This window comes from Melopsittacus undulatus, chromosome 3 (genome assembly GCF_012275295.1).
Source record: "Melopsittacus undulatus isolate bMelUnd1 chromosome 3, bMelUnd1.mat.Z, whole genome shotgun sequence".
Classification (NCBI taxonomy): domain Eukaryota; kingdom Metazoa; phylum Chordata; class Aves; order Psittaciformes; family Psittaculidae; genus Melopsittacus; species Melopsittacus undulatus.
This window is the reverse complement of record NC_047529.1, coordinates 101,053,507-101,078,884: the sequence shown is the minus strand read 5'-3', so window position 1 is coordinate 101,078,884 and position 25,378 is coordinate 101,053,507. Positions and strand designations below refer to the sequence as shown.

At 40.3% G+C, this 25,378-nt stretch overlaps 1 protein-coding gene across 5 annotated transcripts in view; it reads left to right on the top strand.

Annotated features, from left to right (window-relative positions):
• MOCS1 (molybdenum cofactor synthesis 1) overlaps positions 1–25,138 on the top strand; it is a 31,192-nt gene extending 6,054 nt beyond the window's left edge. For 2 of the 5 annotated variants that reach the window (XM_031045651.2, XM_031045652.2), the window contains exons 2-11: positions 1,417–1,549; positions 2,221–2,388; positions 9,011–9,175; positions 13,369–13,430; positions 14,610–14,721; positions 15,052–15,164; positions 15,737–15,847; positions 17,038–17,158; positions 18,600–18,647; positions 21,785–25,138. In XM_031045651.2, coding sequence (XP_030901511.2) covers positions 2,232–2,388; positions 9,011–9,175; positions 13,369–13,430; positions 14,610–14,721; positions 15,052–15,164; positions 15,737–15,847; positions 17,038–17,158; positions 18,600–18,647; positions 21,785–22,635 — 1,740 coding nt within the window. In that variant the 5' untranslated portion in view covers positions 1,417–1,549; positions 2,221–2,231 and the 3' untranslated portion in view covers positions 22,636–25,138. Of the gene's footprint in view, positions 1–1,416; positions 1,550–2,220; positions 2,389–9,010; positions 9,176–10,757; positions 10,879–13,368; positions 13,431–14,609; positions 14,722–15,051; positions 15,165–15,736; positions 15,848–17,037; positions 17,159–18,599; positions 18,663–21,784 lie in introns of those variants that run through there. The other 3 variants (XM_031045654.2, XM_031045653.2, XM_031045650.2) reach the window with 3 other exon arrangements.
• Positions 25,139–25,378: the final 240 nt, after the last annotated feature.

Genomic DNA, 25,378 nt, shown 5'->3' with positions numbered 1-25,378 from the left:
GCTTCCAGTTTTCATAGCTGGCTACTAAGTGTCTGCATGTGGTTAACAAACAGGAGAAAATGAAGGTAGTTATTTTAATTATTTTGATCCTGTTTTCACTTTTTCATTCTGTGATGCTATGCAGCTGGCCTCTGTCAGAATTATTAAATTGGCCTCCAATAAAATATTAATTTAACTGTGATGATGAAAAAACACCAAACTTGACAGGTTTTAGATGATGTTGTTTGTGGGCATTTATATCTACTGCCTGAACCAAGTATCCACCAGCTAATTAAAGTATGTTGGTAAACTTTTGCTTTTCTGCATTACTGTGATAAGAACTGGTTCAATTGCTATATGTTTCACTGGAGGTATTGAAATGTTTTCCAAAAGCAGCAGAGTATTTTCAGCTGTGCTTTACTGGTGTAGAAAAAGAGAGATATAACATGGTAATTTGAAAGTTGTGGGCTAAAGGCAGTGGGACTCCCTGAGCTTAGACCTTGCTGTAGTGTTCTGGTGTTGGCAGTAGCGATGTTTTAAATATGCTTGGCATAAACTTGAAATGTATTTGTTTCAATTAGCAGCTACTGGTTTGGGATATTTGATACTTAAAATGAGCAGTCCTCATTGTGGAAGGCAAATACTCAGTACTTCCTGAAAACTGTGTTGCTTTAGAATATGTGACTCTGTACTTTAAAAGACACAGAAATTGTAAATAGGAATTGCTTTTAATATTCACTTCATGACAGTTAATAAAGACATCATTAAAATTCCAAATCTTCTCATGCAGGATTGAACAGGTGGAGTGTTCAGGATCATACATTTCTCTTCCAGTCCCACTGTGCCTTGTATTACTAGTTATCTTTTAACTGAGACAAGCTGTTTGGCAGTATTCTGTTGTATAGATTTCGGCAAGACCATGTTGGAAGTGTTCTTGAAACAGATAATTGTACACAGCAATAATTCGGTTTTGCTGTTAACAAGATGTCTTGAACATTAAAGTTGGTTGAGACACAAGCATTCCATCAACTTTTAGTTCTCTCATGCTGAAACACAGGGAGGTACTCTTCTATATGATTTCATTTATCTGAGAGCTTTAGTGAGATTGTGTGGTCCTGTCTCATTGATTCTGGAAAGTGAAGAGACACAATTGAAAAAAAGATGCTTCTTATTCTGCACAAAAAACCTGAAGCACATGTGGCAGAGAAGTGTATCTTAAAATGCACAGGGAGGAGTGTAGTACAGTTCCATGGAAGTAGGGTGTGAAACTTAATATATGACTAGTTTTGAACATAAAACAAGTTACATTTTTCTCTTGTGCAGCTGTCCCTGTGAGGCAAAATGGAATAATAATTGTCAGTTGAGTTCAAAGTTAATGTTTATACAGCAAGTTGGCAGGATAACTATTCACATAGCACTTGCTTGTTTTCATTACAGGAATTGCAAAGCTCAGGAAGAGGACGCTTTCTACTGGAACATGCTGCTCCCTTCTCTGCTTTTTTGACAGACAGCTTTGGCCGTCAGCACAACTACTTGAGAATTTCTTTGACTGAGAAATGCAACCTCAGGTGTAAGTGTCTGCTTGCTTGCACAATGATTTTGCACACAATGACTTTGCACACAATGGTGTGCAAAGGCCAAGAACTGAGGTAGGGTACTTACTGCTGTGTTGGCTGTGTGCTGTTTCTTGTCTTCACAAAGTAATGGTAAAGGATAGACTGATTTGGAGCTGAGCTGCTGGTGGGATGGGGAAGCAGGAGCAAGCCTAGGGATTAGCCAGAGACAGGTGGGAGTGATAGGTCTTTTCACGAGCATTGGTGTGGTTTGGATGATGGTGCTTGTAGAATTTTTGTATGGTATACTTGAAATGTGTGATAAGCATAAAAGCTTGTACCTAGGTGTTCCCAAATTATGTCTGCAGAGTCTCTGGCAATGTCCCAGTGCTTGCTAGATCAGTTTGGTGTTGCTGAATGGAGGTTAGATAGCAATAAGATCAGCTTCTCCTTCAAAGTGGATCCGTTGTAATTTTGAGACTTGTCAAATGAGTTCTGGGTTTTCTTCTGAAGGAAAACAGGAAATTGCTAGGAGATTTTTTTCCTAAGATTTGGTGTGTGATCTTATCTGTATTTAAGAAAAGCCAAGTCACATTAAAGACAATTGCACTTGTTGCATTTTGCCCATCAATATTAGATTAACTGCTGCTGGTTATTTTTTTCCCCATGTATTTCTGTTTTGTTTCAGGTCAGTATTGTATGCCAGAGGAAGGTGTTCAGCTGACCCCTAAATCAGACCTGCTCACTACTCAGGAGATAGTCACTCTAGCCAAACTGTTTGTGAAAGAAGGTGTAGAAAAAATCCGACTGACAGGAGGAGAGCCACTTATCCGTCCTGATGTGGTTGATATTGTGGGTGAGTTCCCATACAGTGTGTTTCAAAATGACTTGCTATATATTGATCCAAAACCTATTCTTATCTACTAATACAGTCCAGCAACCTGAAGAATAATTATACATTAAATGATGGAGCTTTTTCCCAACATTGTTCTTTTGGAAAACTTATAGTTCTGTTCTCCTGCTTAGAGGGAGCTTATATCTCTCCATATTACAACAGCTGAACTTGTCATAGTTTTATTCAGAACCTAGTAGAATTACGCAGTACTGGGGTTAAATCAAGAATTAATACGACCAGGTCCTCACTGGAGAGGAACAGTCTATACATGCTTACAAAAAAAAGAGGTTTCCTCTTGGGTTTTTTTTGGAGGGTTGTTTTTGTTTCTTTGTTTTGTTTCCTTGATAACAGTTGTCACTTGTTTATCTGTGTTTGATAAGGAATGAAGGAAATGTCTATGTTGTTACAGTTATTGAGGAAGACTATTACTTCAGTGGAAGATAAATTACTGGGTTATTTTTAGATGTCTAGCTCTTTCAACTGGTATTGTGTAGACTGACTGTGCCTCTTACAGGGGGAGGGTTTTGTGCTGATTTTATTATTTTTTTTTCTTCTTGAGCCAGGTGCTTTTTTTCCGCTTTTCAAAATATTGTTCATTCTGGCTATTGCAACAATTCTGTGTAGTGGCAATGTGTTAGATTAAGGCTATGCAGGTGGTTGTACTTTGGTGTATTGTTGGGAACTGAACTCCTCTGTTTCTGCACATCTACTCTTGTAAGTACTGAAGATGAGAGGATTAATATTGAAGATGAAGGTCTTGAAAGTAGAGTGGCAGCCTACTGATACATTGAGCTTTGGTGCAGAGAGAACAGTTGGTCTCTGCTCCTGCTTTGTTTTGTTCAGGGTTTGAAAGATTTTCATGGTCTTTTCCATAAAGTGTAGTAAGTAGAACTGATCTGTTTATAGTTGAGAAAGGCATGGTTAGAGTGAGCTGGCTTAGGTATTCTTGAACCTTGATTGTGAGGAAGCTGCACTAACTTAATCTTTTCAGAACTCTGGAATTCTGTAGGACATTTTGCCCATGCACGAAAGCTTATTTTTTATTTAGTATTGAGTGCAGCTTTATCATTCACTAGTAGTAGTTGATGGCTTTTTGTACTCACCATGGCTACTCTGATATTGAGGGTGTAAGTTGAGTAGCCAGGTTGCAATAAAATAATTACAACCTTGCTGCAATTCTGAAGTATTGATACTGGAAGGATAGAATGTTTTTTTGTTTGTTTTACAGCAGCAATAGAGTTCTCAAAGGTTTATTTCTGTGGGTGAAAGAGAGAGATGGATCTTCTTGAACCACTAGGCTTTCATGACTTTGTGTTCTTGTCCACAGTTGAACTTTGTAAGATTCATAGTGATAACTTTAATGGATGACAAGAGCGTAGTGATCTTGGGGTAAAGATAATGGATGTTAAGATGGTTGTGCTGTTGCGTAATTTCATTCTGTCATGAATTTGTATTAGCCTGGCTGTTTCTTAAAAAGGCATATTGAAAATTGCCAGATTAACTCTATAAACACTTTATATCTTCTCAGATCTTGGTGTTACACTATGATGCATAAGCTTGGGACCAAGATAAAAGTCTCAAAACTAAATAGATCCCATGTAGCAACTATGGGAAAACTCACTGAAGGAAAAAAGCCCAGAAATGTCTTCTGCAGAATTTGAGTTAGGCATCTGTATTGAAACCATTTTTAGCATTATGTACTGATTCAGGCTGGCATAGAATTAATCTGGATTTCTAGATGATTTATAGAAGCTGGCTGCAATATTTCGGGTGCTGAATAGGGTTGAGATTTAAGTTAGGTTTGTTTTCAGCAAACCTTTCTCTTAACCATAAATGGTTTATGAATTACCAATAAAGCTCAAAAATTTTAATGCTGGATTACCATTGTTGTTTTTTCTAATACTCAAGTGAAAACTTTGTTGTTTTTTCAATGAACAAAAGTGATTTGAAGCTACTGTAGGAGGCCATGTAATTCAGAGACCTGCTACAGTTCTTTAGATTATTTCAAATCTTTTAATACATGAACATGCATAAGCTATGACTCAGCAACTAACACTTGCTGAAAGCTAAATCATGTCCTGGTGACGGCTGAGAACATGTTTGAGACTTTTCTGAAGCAGCTGACAGTGGAATATAGAATCCATCTCCTTTGAACACTCAAAGTTTAAAGTATCACTGGATATAAACTGATGGATGTTTATTATTAATAGTGTGAGAAGTACACTTCTCCACTGATAAAATAATTTTCAGTGGGGTAAGGGATGGTTGGTTAGATGACTGTTTATAGCTACATACACATTTAAAGAGTGAAATGATGTAGGATAGATTTGTTAATGTATTAGGAGATACACATCCTTTATCTGTATTTGATCAGGAGAAATGCAATTGAGAAAATTATTGGAGGGGAACATGTAAGAAGCTTTTCTGTTTAAGAAGATGCTCCTGATCATAAATGAAGAAAGTAAATGTTAAAGGTTTCACTTGATTGCTTGAGCCTGACATAGAAGCTTTTAGCTTCATACTGTTGAATTACAGCATCTGTTCTGTTTCCTTTCCTGCTCAACACTTTCATTGGTTGTCTTTGCTTGTGCTGATTGTTGCTAAAGCTGTGACCACTGGTCAGCAAACAGAATTAGTACAGGTACAAGGTGAGTTACAAAGTTATGAAATCTCTAATCTCTTTTGAACTTGAAGGTCAACAATCAAGAAACCAAGCAACTGCAAATGTTCCACTTGTTAGCTTGCACAAATAAGGCAGAATGTACTAGCTGGTCCTTTTGCTTGTTGATGTTAGTGTTAAGCCTTCATCTCTAGTTTATCACAGTAAGCTTCTATCCAATTTGTTATTACAAGTGTTTCTACATATTAATGTATTTCTAGTGCCACATCCTGTCTGATGGGGAATAAGGTGTATTGATAACAGCTGCTGCCTGCACTAACTGACCTGATCAATTACAGTTTTATTTTTCCCTTTTTAGTCTGCAGCATGAGTTTGATTTTACTCAATGCCTTTATGCATTTTGTATTTGTAGTAATGAAACCTGTATGTCTCTTTTTTGCCTCTGTTGTTAGCAGGTTAAGGATTTTGTGCATTCTGAGGCTGTAAATAAAAGCAGTGGTGTTATATGCTACTGTTGTGGTTTAAAACCAATCCACACAGCTTGCGTGGTTTAAAACCCCACCTCAGTCTCCCGCAGCACCACACACCCCCTTCCCCCCCTCCCCGCTCCCGGAGGGATGGGGAAGAGAACCGAAGGAATGTAACTCCAACGGGTTGAGATAAAAACCAATCCAGTAATCAAGGTATAATATAAATCACTACTGCCACCACTAATAAAAACAATGATAGAGGAAAAAAAAACAAGGAGAGAGAATACAATAGCACCTGCCGAAACGAGCCCAACCCGGAAGAGAGCTAACTCCCCCCCTTCTGGCCAACTTCCAGTTACCTCCCAGAGCATGATGTGCTGTAGTATGGAATACCTCTTCGGCTAGCCTGGGTCAGGTGTCCTGTCTCTCCTTCCTCCCGGCTTCCCCTCCTCCCTGGCAGAACATGAGCTCAGAAAAGGCCTTGGACAAAACCAAACATTTGAGCAGTAACTCAAAACATACTTGCTATCAGCAACCGTTCTCAGCCCGGAAGTCAAAACACGGCACTGCACCAGCTACCAAGTAGGAGAAAAAATGGTGCCTTTGAACATCCAGCCCATCACTGGCAAGTGGGGTGCCAGGAGGAGCTGTGCCTCAGTGCCATTCACTTCTGAAGCAGCTCAAACCCCTTCATAAGCTGCCAATATCTTTTTCTCTGTTGGGGTATAGCTGGACTCAGAGCCTTTGTATCCCTGACTCCAAAAACCAAGGGGTCGACCTCGAGTCTCCCCTGGAGTTTTCTGCCAGAGGCTCCAGGTAGGACCATTCTCCCCAGCTGCGGTGTACAGTACATTTTTCACATCTGGATCGGTCTGGACTGGTCCAAGGGCCACTGCCTGAACTATCTCGTGTTTAATTTGCTCGAAGGCTTGTTGTTGCTCAGGACCCCATGAGAAAGGAATCATTCTTTTTCCAAGTCACATGATAGAGAGGGCTTACGATTGAACTGTAATTTGGAATGTGCATTCTCCAGAACCCCACAGCACCCAAGAAAGCTTGTGTTTCTTTCTTATCAGTTGGTGGAGACACTGCTGTTATCTTGTTGATCACTTCTGTGGGGAATCTGTCTACGTCCATCTTGCCATTTTATTCCCAAAAATTGAATCTTCTGTGGAGGTCCCTTGACCTTACTCTGTTTTATGTCAAAAACGGCTTTCAGCAGGATTTGGATTATTTCTCTCCCTTTCTCAAAAACTTCTGCTGTATTGCCCTACACAGTAATGTCATCAATCTATTGCAAGTGTTCTGGAGCTTGCCCCTGTTCCAGTGCAGTCTGGAGCAGTCCATGGCAGATGGTAGGGCTGTGTTTCTACCCCTGGGGCAGTCGGTTCCAAGTGAACTGGACACCCCTCCAAGTAAAAGCAAACTGTGAGATCAAGAGAAACAACTGTGAGAGCCAATAAATCAGCATTGTGACAAATGACTATAAATCCTGTCAGATCTGTTGTTATCTCAACCGTTTCGTGCCCCACGTTGGGCACCAAAAAGAACTGTCGTGGTTTAAAACCAATCCACACAGCTTGTGTGGTTTAAAACCCCACCTCAGTCTCCCGCAGCACCACACACCCCCTTCCCCCTCCCTCCCCCCCCCCCCCCATTCCCGGAGGGATGGGGAGGAGAACCGAAGGAATGTAACTCCCATGGGTTGAGATAAAGACCAATCCAGTAATCAAGATATAACACAAATCACTACTGCCACCACTAATAAAAACAATGATAGAGGAAATAAATAAGGAGAGAGAATATGATACCACCTGCCGAAACAAGCCCAACCCGGAAGAGAGCTAACTCCCCCCCTTCCGGCCAACTTCCAGTTACCTCCCAGAGCATGACGTGCTGTGGTATGGAATACCTCTTGGCTAGCCTGGGTCAGGTGTCCTATCTCTCCTTCCTCCCGGCTTCCCCTCCTCCCTGGCAGAACATGAGCTCAGAAAAGGCCTTGGACAAAACCAAACATTTGAGCAGTAACTCAAAACATACTTGCTATCAGCAACTGTTCTCAGCCCGAAAGTCAAAACACGGCACTGCACCAGCTACCAAGAAGGAGAAAAAATGACTGCTACAGCTGAACCCATGACAGCTACCCTCTGACTGCAATGTGTATCTTGTGCTCTCACAAAGAGTTGGTTGCTAGTGGTAGCTAGTGTTAAATAATCTTTGGTAAACTTGTGGCAGTAGCACTCATCCTCTAAGAAGTTGTTCTTCTGTTACAACTTCAGGTTCCAAATGTCATCACAGAGCTTTTAATCATGTTGCAAAACGAAGCTGCTGTAAATTTCAGCGTCTTTGGTGTGACCCAGCTTGTCCCGTTCTAGAGTTTTTTGCCCATCTTAGGGTGAATATTTTGAGAATAGCTGGGAAATGAGATAAAGCAGAAGTAAAGCTCTTATCAGCATGAACAAATAGAGGTAGAATAGGAAGGAGAGAAGGGATAGGAAATATTTGTGCTGTAATTAAAGCTGCCTCAAGAGTAAGGGTTCTTCAAGTGTTTCTCAACTAATTAGGGTGGAGGCTATGAGAGAAGGGAGGAAGGGAAAATAAGCAAATTACTTTGCCACAGCTCTGTTTCTGTAGGTGGTTTGTGAGGGTTTTCTCCTGTTACTGTACTGATAACTGGAGGTTTGAAAGCATGCCCTCTGGAGAACTGGTATGCTGAGGGTTTCTGCATTTGGCTTATGAGAAGGCAGCTATTTTCTAAATGTTAATCACATGATATTAACTGTTTCTTATGTGGTTTTCCTTCATTAGCCATTTTTTAGTGTCTTGTGTAAGCACACTTCAGTTGGCTGGACTACTACTGTGGGTAATGGAAATATGTCAGTTGTCAAGTGCAAGTGTTTTGTCCCTTGGAAGCTGTTGCCTTGGTTTCTCTGTAATGGTCCAGTATGTTGACCTTTTTCTGTTTAGTTAGGAGTATATGTGGTATTTCTTTCAGCAGCTCAGAGTCACAACTGCTGGTAGCTAACTCTGGGTTATAACAGGTTACCGGTAAAGTATAGTAGGATAAAAGTTCAGGTGTCAGATGTAAAAAGTGTGGCTTGCTGCTAATTATTATTGCAAAACACAGAATTCAGTTTGCAAAACTAGATTGAGGAAAAGATAAACAACATCAGAGGCTTTCTTCCACTAGTAAAATAGCTATTTACTCTAAGAAATGGAGAACAGAATCAGCATGCATATTCAGTGTTTTTATAAGTGATTTTGCTTGCAAAAACCTACTGTCTTTCCTACCTTCTGAAATGGGTTTATGCTAAAATGGGTCTCTTAAACCAATATAACTGGAAGGAGGCTGAAGCACCAAAGTGTCCATGTTTTCCTCACACCCTCAATGATATTTTTCTTCTTTGTTTCACAAATCTCCTTTTGGGTTTTCTGTGTAACTTATAGTTGAATTACTTCTTTTAAAGTGTTCTATTTACTTTTATTTTCGTAGGTCAACTGCGCAAGCTAGAAGGTCTGAAAACCATTGCTGTCACAACTAACGGGATGAACTTAACCAGATTGCTGCCCCGACTGAAGGAGGCAGGGCTGAATGCCATTAACATTAGCCTGGATACTTTGGTCCCAGCTAAATTTGAGTTCATTGTCCGGAGAAAAGGTACAAGCTTGGCTTCTAATGCAACTGTGCTCATACTTGCAGTAGTGTCAAGAGTTGTTTGGCATGTTGTTCAATTTGGTTACTTTGGTAGGGGAGTGAATTGCTATCCTTCCAAGGCTGGAAAATGTAGTCTATACTAGCTTAATTGATAGTGACTCTTTTTCCTTCTTTCTACAACCTTTAGGCAGGTAGAGAACCTTTAGTTGGAGCTGGTAGAGTAAAAGATGCTCAACTCAGCACAGTTGGTGGGACTGTGACTACAGTTGACAGTAAATGGCTGATTACCAGTTAGTCATGGACGTCAAGAGGGCTTTCCAAATCTTGTGTTGGTCTCATGTGCTGCTGCTATTTAAAACTGTTAAAAAAACAGATGTTCCTGCTATAGCAGCCAGGAACTAAGATGCCACAAGAACAGAACTTATCACAGATAGTGGCAATTTCTGGAAGCTGTATTTGGGCATGCTAGCAGTGGTCTCTCTTTTGATTAGTGATGTTCCCTACTTCCATGATTTTTTAATAGGAATAAACATAAACCATGCCTGAGGTCACTTGAGGAGGACTATTGGCTTTTGTAACTTTCGTCCAATTGAGTAGTAATTCCAAGCAAAGACTCAAAAATGCTTGGGTGTGCCCAGTGTTACAGATTCTTGTCTAAATGAATCATAAAGCTCATTATGAAGTTCAGCTTCGCAGTTGGGCTTCCTTCCAGCGTAAAGCTGATTTGATCTTCTGTCATTCTATTTCTGTAGAGTAATGTAACTTTGGCAGCCTGTGAACTTCTAGTTCAGACAAAACCTTCGCGTAGCCGCTAGGTGGTGCAACAACGTAAGATAAATGTAGAGAAAGGGCTGTAGAAATCTTGGGTGCTGTGAGAATTTCAACGTTTGAATCACTCTGCTATCAAGTTCTGCTGGCAGGTGCAGAAAGGTGTCCTTGTCTACAGTCTCACTAAGAGCACTTCTTCAGATTTTTACATCATGATGCCAGAATCTGTTCCTTTCATAAATCTGACTGGAGCATTATCGTTCTGGTGTAGGCTATTGCATTAATCTGGTTGTGCCATGGCACAGTAGTCTTCCAGAGAGTATGTAATCACAAGCAGGTGTGGACTGCGCTTTCCTACTGTTCTCTGCATTTGAATATTACCTGGTTTGTGACATTCACTGGAGAAAAAAAATCCTTCCTTTGCTTGTGAAGGGACAAACTTGATCCTTCAGCTTCCTGAATTATATGGCCACAGCTCTTCATATCTGATTGGAAGATGTTAGGGATATGCTGCTTAAAAGCAAGCAGAAAGTTTTTGGGGGATAGGGGTAACTTATATTTATATAAACGTTCTCTTCCCCTCTTTCCCCTTTGAAGAAAAGAAAAAAATGTTTTTACCACAAAGAGAGAAATTGCTCAGCTGAATAGCATAGAGAATGAGCAGAGAAGTTTCTATGATTCAGTATTTTTGAGGAGGAGAATAAAGTCTCCAAATCATAGATTTTTTTTTTTAAGTTAAAAATAATAATGCTGAGTTGGGATTTTTCTTTTATTAAGGGCTGAAATTATATAAATGTATTTTTTTACTGTGTTTGAGGGTTTTTCATTTAATAGGAGATTTCCAAGTACGGAATGAGCAGAGAATAAAGTGCCTGCCCTACTGTGCTATCCTCTCTACTGTGGCAGTTCCAGAGGTGACAAGATATAGCTCTATTAAGGTGAGAAGGATTCTTGATCTTAGAGTCCCACAGGCTTGTAAATTCTGATGACAGTAAAGGTGGCATCTGATTGTGGAGCTAAGCAGGAGCTTGAGAAACTTGGAATGAATTTTTCTGCTCCTCTCTTAAAACCCTAGAATGAGTTTCCGGAAGGCAGGAATTTTGTGTCTTTGGTGCAGGTGACCTGCAGTACATCTGCTTTTATTCCCAAATCACTGGGATAGAGGGACTGACTATGAGGTGATCAGTGTTTTCACTGATGCATGAAAGCAATTAGAGGACCATAGTATTTCTACTTATCCCCATCTATCTACCATGTTTTAAGGGATGAACAAACTAAAAGTACTCTCTTGCAGGTAGCCAGTCTAACTTGTTTTCACAGCCTGTTCCTCCTTTTTTTTCACTACAGAAAAACCAGATAATATTGTACTGTAATTAAATCATCAAACATTGGCTTTCTTCTTGTATTGATTGAATGCTGGGAGGTGTCCCACATAGGGTTGGTCTGGATGTGTCTAAGGTTGTCTGTGCTTTAAAGTTGGCTATAGTTATGATTTCAGAAGAAACCTAAACTGATGAAAATACTGAAATATTTCATTGGATGGAAAAGAAGTTTGTTAAATATCAAACAAAAACTTAAAGTTCTAACTCTTGACCATACTTGCTGGCACAATGACACCTAGTATTAATTTCTGCTCTAAGGTTTGAAACATTGTGTTTATTCTTTTTTGTTATTCCATTACCACACAAGAACTTTGATCTAGAGAGGGTGTTTCAATAAATGTGACAATAGAAATAAACTCCTAACAGATTTCCATAAAAAAAAGACTACTAACATCAAAATAGGAAATGCAGCTACAGATTTCCATTTTTTTTACTGTAACAAATCTTTATTTCAAATATACCCCTGCCCCAAAATTCCTTTAGTAGGAATAACTCATAATTGTTAATTGGAACAGCTTACTTTGTTTGTAGACATTTTTGATAGCTGTTCTAAACCACACTCTTGTGCTAACATGGCAGGAGGTAAGAAGCAGGAACAACACTTGAGTTAGATGCATTGCAAGCTGTAATCCTGTTCCGTACCTTCACAGCGAGCTGAGCCCAGCCATGTGAGTGTTTTGGGTTAACAGCTGGACTCAGTGATTTTAAAGACCTTTTCCAACTTAACTTACTCTGGTTCTATTCAAACATGTGGAGGTTTTAATCTTTTGCTTGCTAATGGTTGCTTCCTGGCCTTTTTAGTTAAATTTCACCTTTTTGCAATCCTGAAGTCACACAAAAGGTTTTCTGAGCTATTTCAGAGCTTTTTGATTCAATTAGTGGCTCTAGGATGTGCTTACAGCAGTGTATCACTAATCTCTTTTGCCACGTTCAGCCTGCACACTTGCTGAAATATACCACTAGTACTGCAGACTTTCTGGGCACATGCAAAACAAGTAGGTGGTGAAGGAGAAGGGTGACAAGTCATAACTTCAAACAGTTGCTTGCAAGAGTTATTTCACTGTCTTCTCCTTGCTCTTCACTTCTTTTGCAGCTAGGACTGTATCAGGACTGGCTCATAAAGCCGTTTCTTCTGCTTTCTGCTGTCTGTGTGTAATAATCCCTTTTACCAGCCAGAAGGCAGCTAAGTGAAATTTTTGTGTCTTTCCTTTAGTTTCTCATTTTGAACACATCCAATACTAAGTATGCACAGAATATGATTGAATTATTTCTTATTCCTGGTAAAGCATCTATGGACTTTTGGAGAATATTGCCCTTTTGCTAGCATGGGTAAAGTATTTGCTGTTGAAGACTACAGCTTTGGAAGAAGGAGCTCAATCTCATACAGTGTTTGGTTTCTCATACCTGAGTTTAGTGTGCAGAACAGGATGGGAGCTTAAGTCTAGTACCTGGCACTATAGGAGACTCATTCACAAACATGGGGATAGTATTTGAGCACACCCTCTCACCAGAAATGCATACCCAGAGCTTGGTAACTTGCTGTCTCATTCTTGTTGCTATCACGTTGTTTCTCTGCCAGCTGATGAGTATGGCAGAGAAGAAATAATATGTCAAATCTAAAACTGATATCTTGATGAAAGGTCTTAACTTTGTTTAAAATTGACAGAAGGTGTAGTTTGAATAGATTATTAAGATGCTTTCCTAAAGTTTTTTTGAATTCCAGAATTGCACAGTTACTTTATTCCTCTTCCAAATTTAAAAGGAACATGTATGGGTAAAGATACTTGCCCTAAATTAACTATCTATCTCTCTCTACCTGGGAGGAGCTGATAAGTGGAGGCCACATTGAACGATAGGGTGAGGCTTGGGCATTTTGAGGGGGGGCACTGGTGTAGTTTACGCCTCTTTACTTGCAGCTCTTCTTACCTGCAGCCTTGTTTGCTGAATCAGATTGGGGTTTTTTTTGTCTTATACATAATAAATAATCTCCTTTTGAATTCTGTGTTCAAGTAGAAGAAATAAATTTTTATTCTTTTTATATCTTAGGCTTTCACAAGGTAATGGAAGGAATCCACAAAGCCACTGAACTTGGCTACCGTCCTGTTAAGGTAAAGCCAGTGTTCCTTTACTCTGAAACTGTTGTGTTTTACCATAATTGCGATTTAAAAATGTAGTTCACCTGATGAGGGATTTATTATTCTCTCCCGTAAATAATTTTTAGTAAAACTGAAAAGAACTGTAGTAGATTGAAGACTGTGTTCAGAGGCAATGGGAGAAATCCATATAATCTCTCTGCGTAGCTGTGGGGGCTTGTCTGACCAAGCTATGAACTTGGCCAGGGAGTTAGTTAACAGGTAGAAAAGTACCCTACAGAAAAGACATCAGTTTTCTTTTGGCTTATCTCCTTAGCTGCTTAGAGCAGACTCTGATGAGTGCCAGTGTCAGGGAGAGGGAAAGGGAGTCCTTGTTTGGGGTGCAGGTAAACCAATAACATGAAATTTCACCATGACTCAGCTGTTTGAGGTTCTGCAGCTGTGCTTCCCTTCAGTTTTTCCAGTATTTGGGAAGATCTATTATGTGTGAGTGGTTTAGACTATAGAGCTATGAAAAACTGTTGAAATTAAACTGGGTTTTAGGCTTTCCTGAAAGACCTTAAGAATCATGATGCATGATGTTCAGACATACAAATCTGCCTTACCACCAGGGAGTGTTTCAGCAACTGAAACAGATAAAGCAAAGAGGACCTGAGCCTCCAGTGTAAATATTGTTTAAGAGGAATATGCAGAAAACTCAGTTTCAGCTTGTTTTGGAGGAAGGCAGAACCAGTCCTGGAGCCTATGGTTATGGAGTGCACTATGAACACTTCTGGATCTGGGGAATTTGCCTATGCCATAAATAGTGCTATAGAAGGTCCCCTGCCAGTGCTTTTGCAGAAGCTGTACAACGTAAGAATGGGGAGTGAAACTGTCATTTTAGACAGTAAATACTGTCATACACTAGATGAGTAAGATGATGCCTTTGTTGCCTAGTTCTTGTTAGTCACCTTGCTAAATGGAGAATTAAAACCTTTAATGCTGTTGGATGCAAAAACTTAAAGGCAAGCTTGGCAGAAATGATCATCTGTATCATTGCAGTCCTCCCAAATTCTCTCATCATTTTTGCTTGAAAAAAAAAGAACCCAAAGTTGTTTTTTTTATGTTGCCTTCTACAAGGACTGTGAAACCTTCTGTTAAGAGGAATAAAGTTATACTCCACTCACTAATTTCAGGTGTTTGCTTTTCCTGCAGGTAAACTGTGTGGTGATGAGAGGCTTCAATGAAGATGAACTGCTGGGCTTTGTGGATTTCACAAAGGATCTGCCCCTTGATGTGCGGTTCATAGAATACATGCCCTTTGATGGTAAGCAGTCCTGCTTTGAGATTCTTCGTGGCAGGAAGTGTGCCTAGAATACAGGTGAATCTAGGTGGTGGTTATTCACCCTGTTGATTTGTCTCTTGAAGTTCTGGTGAGCTCTTTTGGGGAATTAGGAATTGCTTTAAGTTGTATGTTTTATCTTTTGCAGCTTACCTGTCTTCCTGGGATAAGCTGGAGAAGGATTGGTGGCAGGATTAGTGGGGCTGGGACACCTACAGGGAAAACTGAGTTTTGTGGAGAATGTAAATGTGGTTCTCTGCTAACTAAAAAAATATATACCACAGTTTAAAGTTATGCTGGTTTTGTTAATTCTAGGCAATAAATGGAACTTCAAGAAGATGGTGAGCTACAAAGAAATGCTTGATACAATTAAACAGCAATGGCCTGAATTGGAGAAATTGTCCTGTGAAGCTTCCAGCACAGCCAAGGTTGGGGTTAAACAAAGATCATGTGAAATATGTCCCCATTCTTTCCCTACCCTTTATTCCCAGATTCTCCCAAATTTAGCATTTATATTTGACAAGCAAAATAAAAATACTCAGTGTGGTAACTGTAGGATTTTGGTCAAGCTGCCTGCATATGATTTGACTCATCACGGTCTTACCTTTAGAAATACAATGTGTTTATTGCATGCCTCAGTCAGATATAAAGAATGTGAGGCCTGTATCCTTTATTTTGAAACTGTCTGTCTGCACATCAACAAGCCTGATGAAACAGTTGTTCAATGAAATAACAGTACTGCTTTAGAGTGTCTCATGTCACATGAGGAGTTTCCAGTCATTTGGTAAGTACAAGAGCAAACACTTAACAAGCTTGTGAATTTTCAGGAAAAGGCAGAATAAAACAGGAACGCCTGACAAAGCTGACTTTGCTTTTTATCTTATTCTGCTGTAACCTTAAAATTGAAGAAAATCTGTGGTCTTTGGACAAGTGCAGGATTAAAAATAAGGAGTAGATGTTCGACTTTTATTTATTTATTTTTTCCTCTGTATTTCTGTAGAGTTATAAAGTGCCACATTTCCAGGGCCAAATCAGCTTTATCACCTCCATGTCAGAGCACTTCTGCGGATCCTGCAATCGGCTGAGGATAACAGCAGATGGGAACCTAAAAGTTGGTAGTGAAACAGGATTCTCTTTGCTTTCATGCAGCAAAACTAATGTTGAAATTCTTCCCTCCAAAGTAGCTGGGATGTAAAGTAGCATGGAAAGATAACTATAAACGGGAGTTAGCTGGTAATCCTGTATGTATTCTTGGTCAAGCTTGTTGGGCTGTTAGGGAGACATTACATCACCTTTTTTTGGTTTCTCTGTTTCGCTACCATAGTTAACTTCACTTGTAAAACATGGTTGCAAGGCCAGTAAATGAGCTGGGTCTCTTTAGCTTGGAGGAGACTGAGGGGTGACCTCATCAGTGTTTACAAGTATGTAAAGGGTGGGTGTCAGGATGATGGAGCTAGGTTTTTTTCAGTGATATCCAGTGATAGGACAAGGGGCAATGGGTGTAAACTGGAGCATAGGAGGTTCCACGTGAACATCAGGAAGAACTTCTTTACTGTAAGAGTGACAGAGCACTGGAACAGGTTGCCCAGGGGGGTTGTGGAGTCTCCTACGTTGGAGATATTCAAGGCCCGCCTGAACAAGTTCCTGTGTGATGTACTCTAGGTTACCCTGCTCTTTCAGGGGGGTGGGACTAGATGATCTTTCGAGGTCCTTTCCAACCCTTGGGATTCTGTGATTCTGTGAATTTAATCTTTGATTCAAAATCATCTTAAACATGTGACAAGTAGATGATTTGCCACTAAAAAAAGGATCCAAGCAGCTGTGAGGGCTGGCTTTTTGTGTTCCACAAGGATCCTGTTGTGTTTCACCAAACATCTTCTTGCAACTCTTCTCATTCAAAAACAGCCCTTACATTTGTGAAGTGGCTGTAGGAAAGGGAAGGGGAATAACTATTTCTTGCCACGTCAAAGCTGGCAGTGTTGGGGAAAAATTAAAGTTTTCAATTAAAAACTGGCATTTGCACATTGTCACCTGATACTGACAACAGCTGTGCTGCTGTCTAATGTCAGATGACTGAGGCAGCCTGAAGGCCCAGTGAGCTTGTATTATGTAAGCATCCAAGGCTGTCTATGTGTGTACATAAAGAGAGATAAAGAAAAAAATCTCTGTAAGTGTTCTTTTTCTTCAGTAGGATGGGCCTGTTCAAACCTCTTTACTCTGAGTTTAGCATGAAATACTTGTAGAAGCTATTTACTTTATTATTTCTCATTTCTCCTCTTTGTTTGCTTGGGTTGGCTGTAGGTGTGCCTTTTCGGGAATTCAGAAGTGTCCTTGAGAGATCACCTGCGGTCAGGTGCCTCAGAGGAAGAGTTGGTTCAAGTCATTGGAGCAGCAGTGGGCAGGAAGAAGAAACAGCACGCTGGTATGTTGTACCTGAGAAATAACAGCAATGACTAGAGAAAGCAGTGTCCTGGTACTGCTGCAGAATACATTGACGTGACAGGAGAAAGAAGGAAAGGAAAGCTTCTTGAATGAAGCTGCATTATTCAAGGAAAGTATTTTCCCATCTGATAACAGTATTTTCTTGTAGAAGGCTGGTAACATACCAGTCCTGCAGGTACTTCAGAGTCTGAATGTTAGTTTTGAGTCTTATAATTTTCCATACGAGCTAGAATCTGGACCATCTACAAGTCTTTCAGACTGACTTTAGTCTTTAAAGAGATGCAAATACCAGTGCTCACAACAGCAGCAAAGTGCAAAACTAAGTAAAAATTGATGGAGTTGTGCTGGATCCCCTTTTCTCAAAATTAGTTTGCTGTAAAATAAGTACCAAAATGAAATTGAGCTGTTGGTCCAATTACTGCATGAAATGACAAATCCCTTTTTGAGTGTGTAGAAATTTGTAACCACCCATCTATTGCTCTGCATAAGGTCATGACACAAGATCCATGATGATGCAGTCACATTCTCAGGTTAGGTTAGATTAGTCTTCTGAATTTATGTTCATAGCAACTGTATTTCGGTCCCATCTGTACTTAACCATATTTTTGTAATCTGGCTGCAGCTGGGAATGCTGACCTAATATATGAACTGGCTGTATGATTACCCTAAAAATATACTTTGGCCCTTTTGTTCTCTTGAAGATTCTGCCAGTTTACTAACAGTTGGTTTTGCCCTTTTTGCATGATGTATGAAACAAACATAAAGGGAATTCTTAAATCTGGGAATAGATTAACTTCAAGGTTCATTGGATTGCCCAGATAAAATAGTGCTGTGTAAACATAAGGGAAGGGGTAGAAGGATTGGTTCCTTTACTTTCAGGCCATTCATTTCTGACTTTACAATTAGGGGAGAAGAGTGTTTTTCCCCTCTAGTAAAGGCATTTTGCCATCAGCAGCATTTACCTGGCATTGTCTGTCATCTTCCAATTTGTGTTAATCCCAGTGTTGTCCCTGGGGTCTTCTGTGATTGGACAACTCTGTACTGGAGCACTGTTAACAGCTTATCCATAGAAGTAATAAAGTTAAATGCTATTGTTAAGAAACAAGAGAATCGCAAATTGTCTGAATAGTAGAGAAGAGAGTAGGGAGACTATAATTCAGATTTCAGAAAGCTTTCTGGGAAAGGGTTCTACAGTGTGATAGAGCCATAGCAGCTGGATGCTTGGAGGCTGTGGCAGCTATGGTTTTAAATAATACCATGCTGGATTTCCCTTCCTCCAGCTTCCTCAGTCTTTAGTGAGCTTTGATTTTCCTAGCATGCAGGTTGCACTGTGAAGAGCAGAAAACAAAGTATATAAACCAGATGTATGACTTCAAACCTAAAAAGCTAGGATTTTTATGTGTTCCTTATTTTATTTGTAGGCATGTTTAACATTTCCCAGATGAAAAACCGGCCAATGATCCTGATTGGTGGGTGACAAATCAGTACGTAATAAACATACAATGATTTTGTTTGCTTTTTGTCTTTGGGGGAGCACGGTGGATTGGGCTTTCAAGTCTAACTAATATTTGGTTCTGGCTTAGGTTTAGACAAAGAAATGGGTTTCTGTAAAAGACAGTTGTGGTTCACAAGCTGAAGCAGAAGAGGAGAAAGGTTTAATGTCCCTACCAAGCCTTATCCAAGACCATAGTGCTTGTACTTCTGTTGCCTTTATTAGGAAGTAGGACCTACAGCGGTCTTCTACCATAGGTTTTTACTGGGACTGTTTTCCCTTTGATGCCCCACTTTAAAGGGCCATCACTTTTTCCATGTTGAGTGGTTCTGGATTGTATTTCTCTGTTTGCTTTTGCTCTTTTGTATTTGGCTACTGCTGTGTTGCGTTCCAGGAAGAGGGGAAAGAGGACCCTTTCTTTTAAGTGGGTATTAACTTTCTGCCTGAGGAGTAATGTTCTGGTTTGGAGGGTTTTTTTCTGGGGCTTGTGTTTTTGTTGCTTTTTTAAAATAGTATTTCATCTTTAAAAATAGCATTATATTAAATATATAAATATAGTTATATTAAATAGCATTTTATATTTAATAGCATAATAGCAAGAGTTTAATATAAAACTCTTGACAGCTCACTGGGACCTATGTAATTTTTCAGGAGGCATTTGAAAAAATCACACACCAAAGTTAGCATTCATAGCAATGTTTGTATGGCTACAGCTCTGATCCATCCAATTTCCTTTTGAGAAGTGCTTTAACATTGTCCGACATACAGTAAAAGAGGCAGCCTGTCCAGGTCCTCCCCCAGCTGTTCTATGTCCCTTTGAGACTTAATTGCTGGCAGTCACTGCAGACTGGAGATGAGCAGAGAGTATCCCACTGTGACACATGGGGACTCATTAGCAGATTTCCCAATTGTGTTTTGAATTACTTACAAACTTCAAATAGTGCTGGCGTGCAAGCAGTCAGTGGGGGTGTGTGTATGGAATTAATTTAATGAAACTCAATGAATGCTGTGGAAATCACTAATTGGTTTTGCTAGTCCCAGTGAGCCAAACCTGGCTTCTTCCCTGCACTGCTGTTGTCTGATCCTTTGCTGTATGGTTTGTATCCCATTTCGCTTAATCAAAATATTCCTTTTGGCAGGTTGCTCTTCTCATGGATTCACTTCAGTTATGGGAATTTCCTCTGTAATTTAAGTATCTCCTGCCTTCCTCCTCCCCCCAAGATTGTGCTAGTTGTAAGCTAACACAATTAAACTTCAGGTGCAGTAACACAGTAACAGAATATAAGGAGATGCAGTGTATCAGATGGTTTCAGTTGTGTTATATATAGTGCTGTAGGAAACTATTATTTTTTTTTCTATGTATGCACAATTTGTGTGAATATAGAGATGACTAGGTACAACTTGAAGAAAATGTAAATTGTGATTGTTAGGAAAAGCAAAGATGTTTTGCATGCATTACTGTCTATTGCTGTCTTTTTACTTACCACTACTTGAGCAAACAGCACTTCTCTTCCCTGCTCCCACCCATGTGTGTCTACACTCTAGAAGTAAATACTAGTCCACCTTCACAGACCAGCTTCTGAAGACAAGACACCTTGCCAGAAGTTTAGCTTCAGCTTTAAAGCTAATCAGGAAATCCAGAAGACAGTACTTTGAGTTCCTGGATTTCAAAATGAATATTCATGTCAGGCCCCACTGTATAAAGAGAGAGGGAAAGAAAGAGTAAGAATAATTTTCTGTGTTCTTCTAAAGCAGATCAATGTTGCACTCAAAACATTTATGTCCATTTAATTCCATTCCTCTGAGGGTAAACACATTAACATTAAACTTGCAGGAATCTTAATTTTAGTGGCTAGGCCATCACTTGCAGATCAAAAAGGGACTTTGCCTGAATTTAGATGACTGCAGTGATTTTTCTTTTTTTTTTTTTTAAATATCGTGAAATCTATGATTGATTTAAGCTTTCAGATCAATGTTCGGAGGGTATTATGGATGAAAAAACTGCTAAGCACATCAGAGGCTAGGACTAACAAGAAAAAGAGATTGCTTGGTTTGTTTTTAAAGAAAGAGGGCATGGTGGCACAACCAGTGCCCGATGCTGTGTCTGTTACTCTCATGTGGACAGTCCAAGGGGATACTTGTAAGTGTGGTCTAATTCCAAATTTCTCAGACCAAAGAGAGAAGGAGCTCCAGAAAAAGAGAAACATGCTTATCAATGAGGCTATTAAACTCGTGCTTAACCGCTTACCTCTATACTGCTTTCTCTTTACATACAAATCACTATTTATACATGAAAAAGGCTCCTTGTCTTGACACTTGGCATTTAGCCCTCTGCAAGTGCCAAAACCGAGGGATTACATGGTGAAAAGGGGCAGGAGGGCTTACTACCTCTCTGCCAACTGCAAACTCTGCCAGCTCAGCTTGGAACACACTACTGAGTAGATTTAAAATCTGTCTGTCAATGAGAGGAGCATGTTTTTTCCAGTGCTTAAGCTTCAGCTGTCATTAACATGGTAAAAGCTGTTAGTAATCACAGAGCCACCATCTGAACTCATAGGCAGTGTTGTTGCAGTGCTTCTGGTTCCTGGTATCCTTAGGTGCTGGTATGACCCTTCCCTGTCAAAGGGGATGAAAGCAGGAAGTGTAGCTGTCTGTGCTGGGAGGAAGGTATTTGGAAAGACAAAGTTGAAAATCTGAGTGCAAGAATTTCCTATTAACCCTGTCAGGCCTTTGAAAGAAGACTGCTGTTGGGACAATCTCAAATGGATGCTGAGATGCTGTGACTTCCTTTTCTTCAGAGTGCATGTTCCTATAAGCTTTCTTGGCTGCTGTTTCTCAGTGTTCATAGTTTTGAAAGCAAGTTGTTTCTTCTTATCAGAAACCTTGAAGTAAGTGGCTTGAGTCTTTGGATTTTAATAACAACTACCAAATCCACAGAACTGATGAGAGAGAAAGGCTTGAGGATAGAAGGGGATGTTTGGAGGCTTATTGAGGTTTTTGCAGTAAAGAAAGTCCCAAGCAGTGCTCTGACAGGCTTCTCAGGTACTGCAGACTCAGCTTAGCTTTCCAGTTAATAATATGCATTCTCATGTTACTCATGTTTTTCCCCTCTAGAGCCTTCATTGATGCTGTTCCCACTATGCCAAGATGCCCTACAGAATTCCCCAATTTCAAAACAGTGGGGTCACACATTCAGCCATTGGCTGACTTTGAGAGCAAAATTCCCCAAACGAATGAGAAAAACATTAATGGAAAACAAGCTTACAGGACAACTCTACCTGCCAAGATCTCGCCCAGAGCAACAGTGGCATATAACAACAGGAATTCTACAAACCCATCTTAGAGGCTCCTGTGTCTTCCAGAAGGACCCAAGCTCCACATTTGACCTGAAGTGCCTTGATGCTTCTCCTGCAAGCCAAGTTTCAGTGGACTACCAGTCCAAAGGGGCAAGTCCAGGATCAGAATTGGGGACTAGGGTATCTCGTGCCTCTGACAGCTTAACTCACACTGATGAAGAAGGACGGGCCACAATGGTTGATGTTGGAGGAAAGTCAGATTCAAGAAGAAGTGCTGTTGCTGTTGCTGTGGTCCGCCTGGGTGAGAAGGCATTTGGGATGGTAAGGCAGAACCAGATGAAGAAGGGGAATGTGCTGGCAGTCGCCCAAGTTGCAGGAATTCAGGGAGCCAAGCTGACGAGCCAGTTGATCCCATTGTGTCACAACATCCCCCTCAACCATGTGGAGGTGTCTCTGAGCTTGGATGAGGACAGATATGCAGTGGTGATTCGCAGTGCCTGTCAGACCTGGGGGAGGACAGGGGTGGAGATGGAAGCTCTAACAGCTGCCAGTCTGGCTGCCCTGACTGTGTATGATATGTGCAAAGCAGTTACTCATGACATTGTGATTGAAGAGGTGAAGTTGCTTAGTAAAACAGGTGGCCAGAGGGGAGACTTCTCAAGAGTTTAGATCATACCCAGACACTTCCATGTGACCACTGCTCATATTTGGCCTTCTACAGAACTACCTTTGCTTAGCTGGCAGGCTTGGAGACCTCAGCAGGTGCACCTACAGCAACCCTAAAACTACAGTTTGCCTTACACTGTCAGTTTACTGCTGGGTGGCCAGTGGAGTCACTTATCCCTGTTAATAGCCACGTGTTTTTTAGAGAAGAAGCTTCTTCACTCTGCCAGTACCTACATTTCAGTGTCCTCACCGTGAGCTAGAGCAAAGATCCCTAGTCATGCCACAGAGTTGGGTTTGTTTTTCCTTATTACTGTGAAATATTTGCAGCTGCTGTCATCACACCATGCAACTGTGAGTTTTGGAAATGAAGCAAGTGCTGAAAGTGATGTTATTTGGCAACTGGTTTTAAGTCAAGGATTAAGATTTCAGAATTGTGTCTGTCTTTCTCCCTGATGTTACTGATTGAATTTAGAAGGTGACAGTGAGAAGAACACAGCTTGGGAACCTTACCATACAGCAGAGATTATAGCTGGGGAACAGCCAGGTTCAGATGTGCAGCTCCGATCCCTTTGCATTGCTGCATCTTCCCCTGCCTGCAAATGGAAATATCCACTTACCAGTTTCAAAAGAAAAAAAAAAGATGGCAGCTACTCAGTTCTCTTCTCTGTAAAACATGATGATAGAGAAACAGGATTTTGGGGTTTGGAAGAATTATTTTGCTGATCCAAAAGATACCTTCTACAACGGCAGAAGCATGTTCCAGCATTTTGACCTTAGCACTCATACACATAGAGGGCCTATGTCTGCATGCTGAGGGACTTAATTGTGCCATGCACGGAAGTAGGCATCAGCTTTCCCTGGCTTTAAAATAGGTGTCACACCAAGCCCCAGAAGACCCCAAGTTTTTCAGTCCTACAGTGCACTCCTACTACTGAGCAACATGCATTGTCCTGACAGATAAACTTTAAGACTAGTAGCCACTTGGAAGAGTAAGGTAATTGGTGTTGGCTAGGCAAAAGTGTTTTCCTGCATGTTTCTCCAGATTTGTTTTTGTGAAGTCTTCTGGCCTCAGAGCATTTTAACTGTCCCCATAAATGTTACAGTGCCTTCTGTCACATAGCATTAAATAGCTTTGATACTTGATTATCCTAGATAAGAGATTGCTCGAGAATGTTGTTAATACTGATGGATCCTTTTCAAATGTTAATTTAAATTCTCTAAACTGGGTGTTTCCAGCTTTGGTTTACTTGTTTTCTAGTGCGTATGGCTAATGTAAAATTGCATATGATTCAGGGTGCTCCCTTCTCCATACGCACAGAGAGAGCTGAAGACACAGAGAGCTCTAGTAACATCAGAAAGGCTACCAAAAAAGCATCTTAAACCTTGTGGGTAGCTGCTTCTCATGAGATAAAGTTTAGTTACTGTGAGCATCAATAAAGCACACATCACACTGTTGCACATCCTACTTAAAGTAAGCACAGGTCTAAGCTGAGGAGGCAATAGGTTTTATGATGAATCCTCTGCAAATTTCATGCACTAGCTACCACAGAAGTCACCTTTTCCATCACAGATTAATTAATTTGATTCTTTTTTCATTGTCGCTGTGAGATAAGGCACACACACAGCAGCTACAGCTGAATGGGGAAGGGTCAGAAAAGCTTGGTGCTCAAACGCCATTAACGTTTGTATACCTCCATCCAGTGTTACTGTCATGATTGCCTGGACAGCACTGATCTGTCTGTAAGTTAATAGTAGAGGCAGGAGTGTACCTAGCACTGCTGTACTGAGCACCAACAATCCCCCAGCCATGCAAATACACAAGATTATGTTCACCTGCAGAGCTGTTGTGCTCACAGCACAAAAGTTTCCCTAGCTCAGCATGGAAACAGATTGCCAGAAAAAGGACTCACGTGTGTAACCTGCTAAGTTAACTGATTACACACAAGCACTTAACTTTCCCCCACCATGCACAACCCACCCTGCCCTCCCTGTTCTCACCCAGTCTCTAGCTAGCTTTGAAAACTAAAAGGAACCTAGACATATTCAGTAGTAGTAAAATGATGCATTGGGGTATATGGTACTTTGGCTTCTGAGAAGTTTGTGATCATGCTGTAAAGCTCACCCAAAGGAGTGACTCAAGGCTACAAGGGACAAGGGACTACAGAGCACATGCATGACTGCCACGCACATTTCGCTACTTACGCACATTTCACTACTTTCTTGGGTTAAGAGGGGCAGAAAGCTTTAGCCAAACAAATTTTGGTGCCATTTTATTGTTGTGTTACATTATCAAGTCTTGAAACTATGCACATTATATCTATATAGATATAACTATATATAAATATATAGATAACAGTCAACATTTGTGAGAAAAATGAGTTGATGGCAGTGTATGTATCAGTGGTGCTGGGTGGGCAATGGTGTAATATATATTCATGAACTGACTTTTTGGAGGCTTGCTTTTTTTTTCTCCACTGCATTTTTAATAAAGACTAATTGTAATGGAGTATGTTTTATAGTACTTTGGATTCCGCTTTTGTTCATTCAAAGGAACATCTCTGTTTTAATCTGGGTGGAATAGTTAGGACAAGCAACAAGACAGACTTTATAAGTTACAATGATTAGTCATTGATTAGCAAGGGGTCAGTCACAGTAACTTATTACTATAAAGAATCTGTTACTTCCTTTTTTTGTTGAGTGAAGCTCTCTATCTGCTGTTCTTAAACTGAGTAATCCTGTAGGTTTA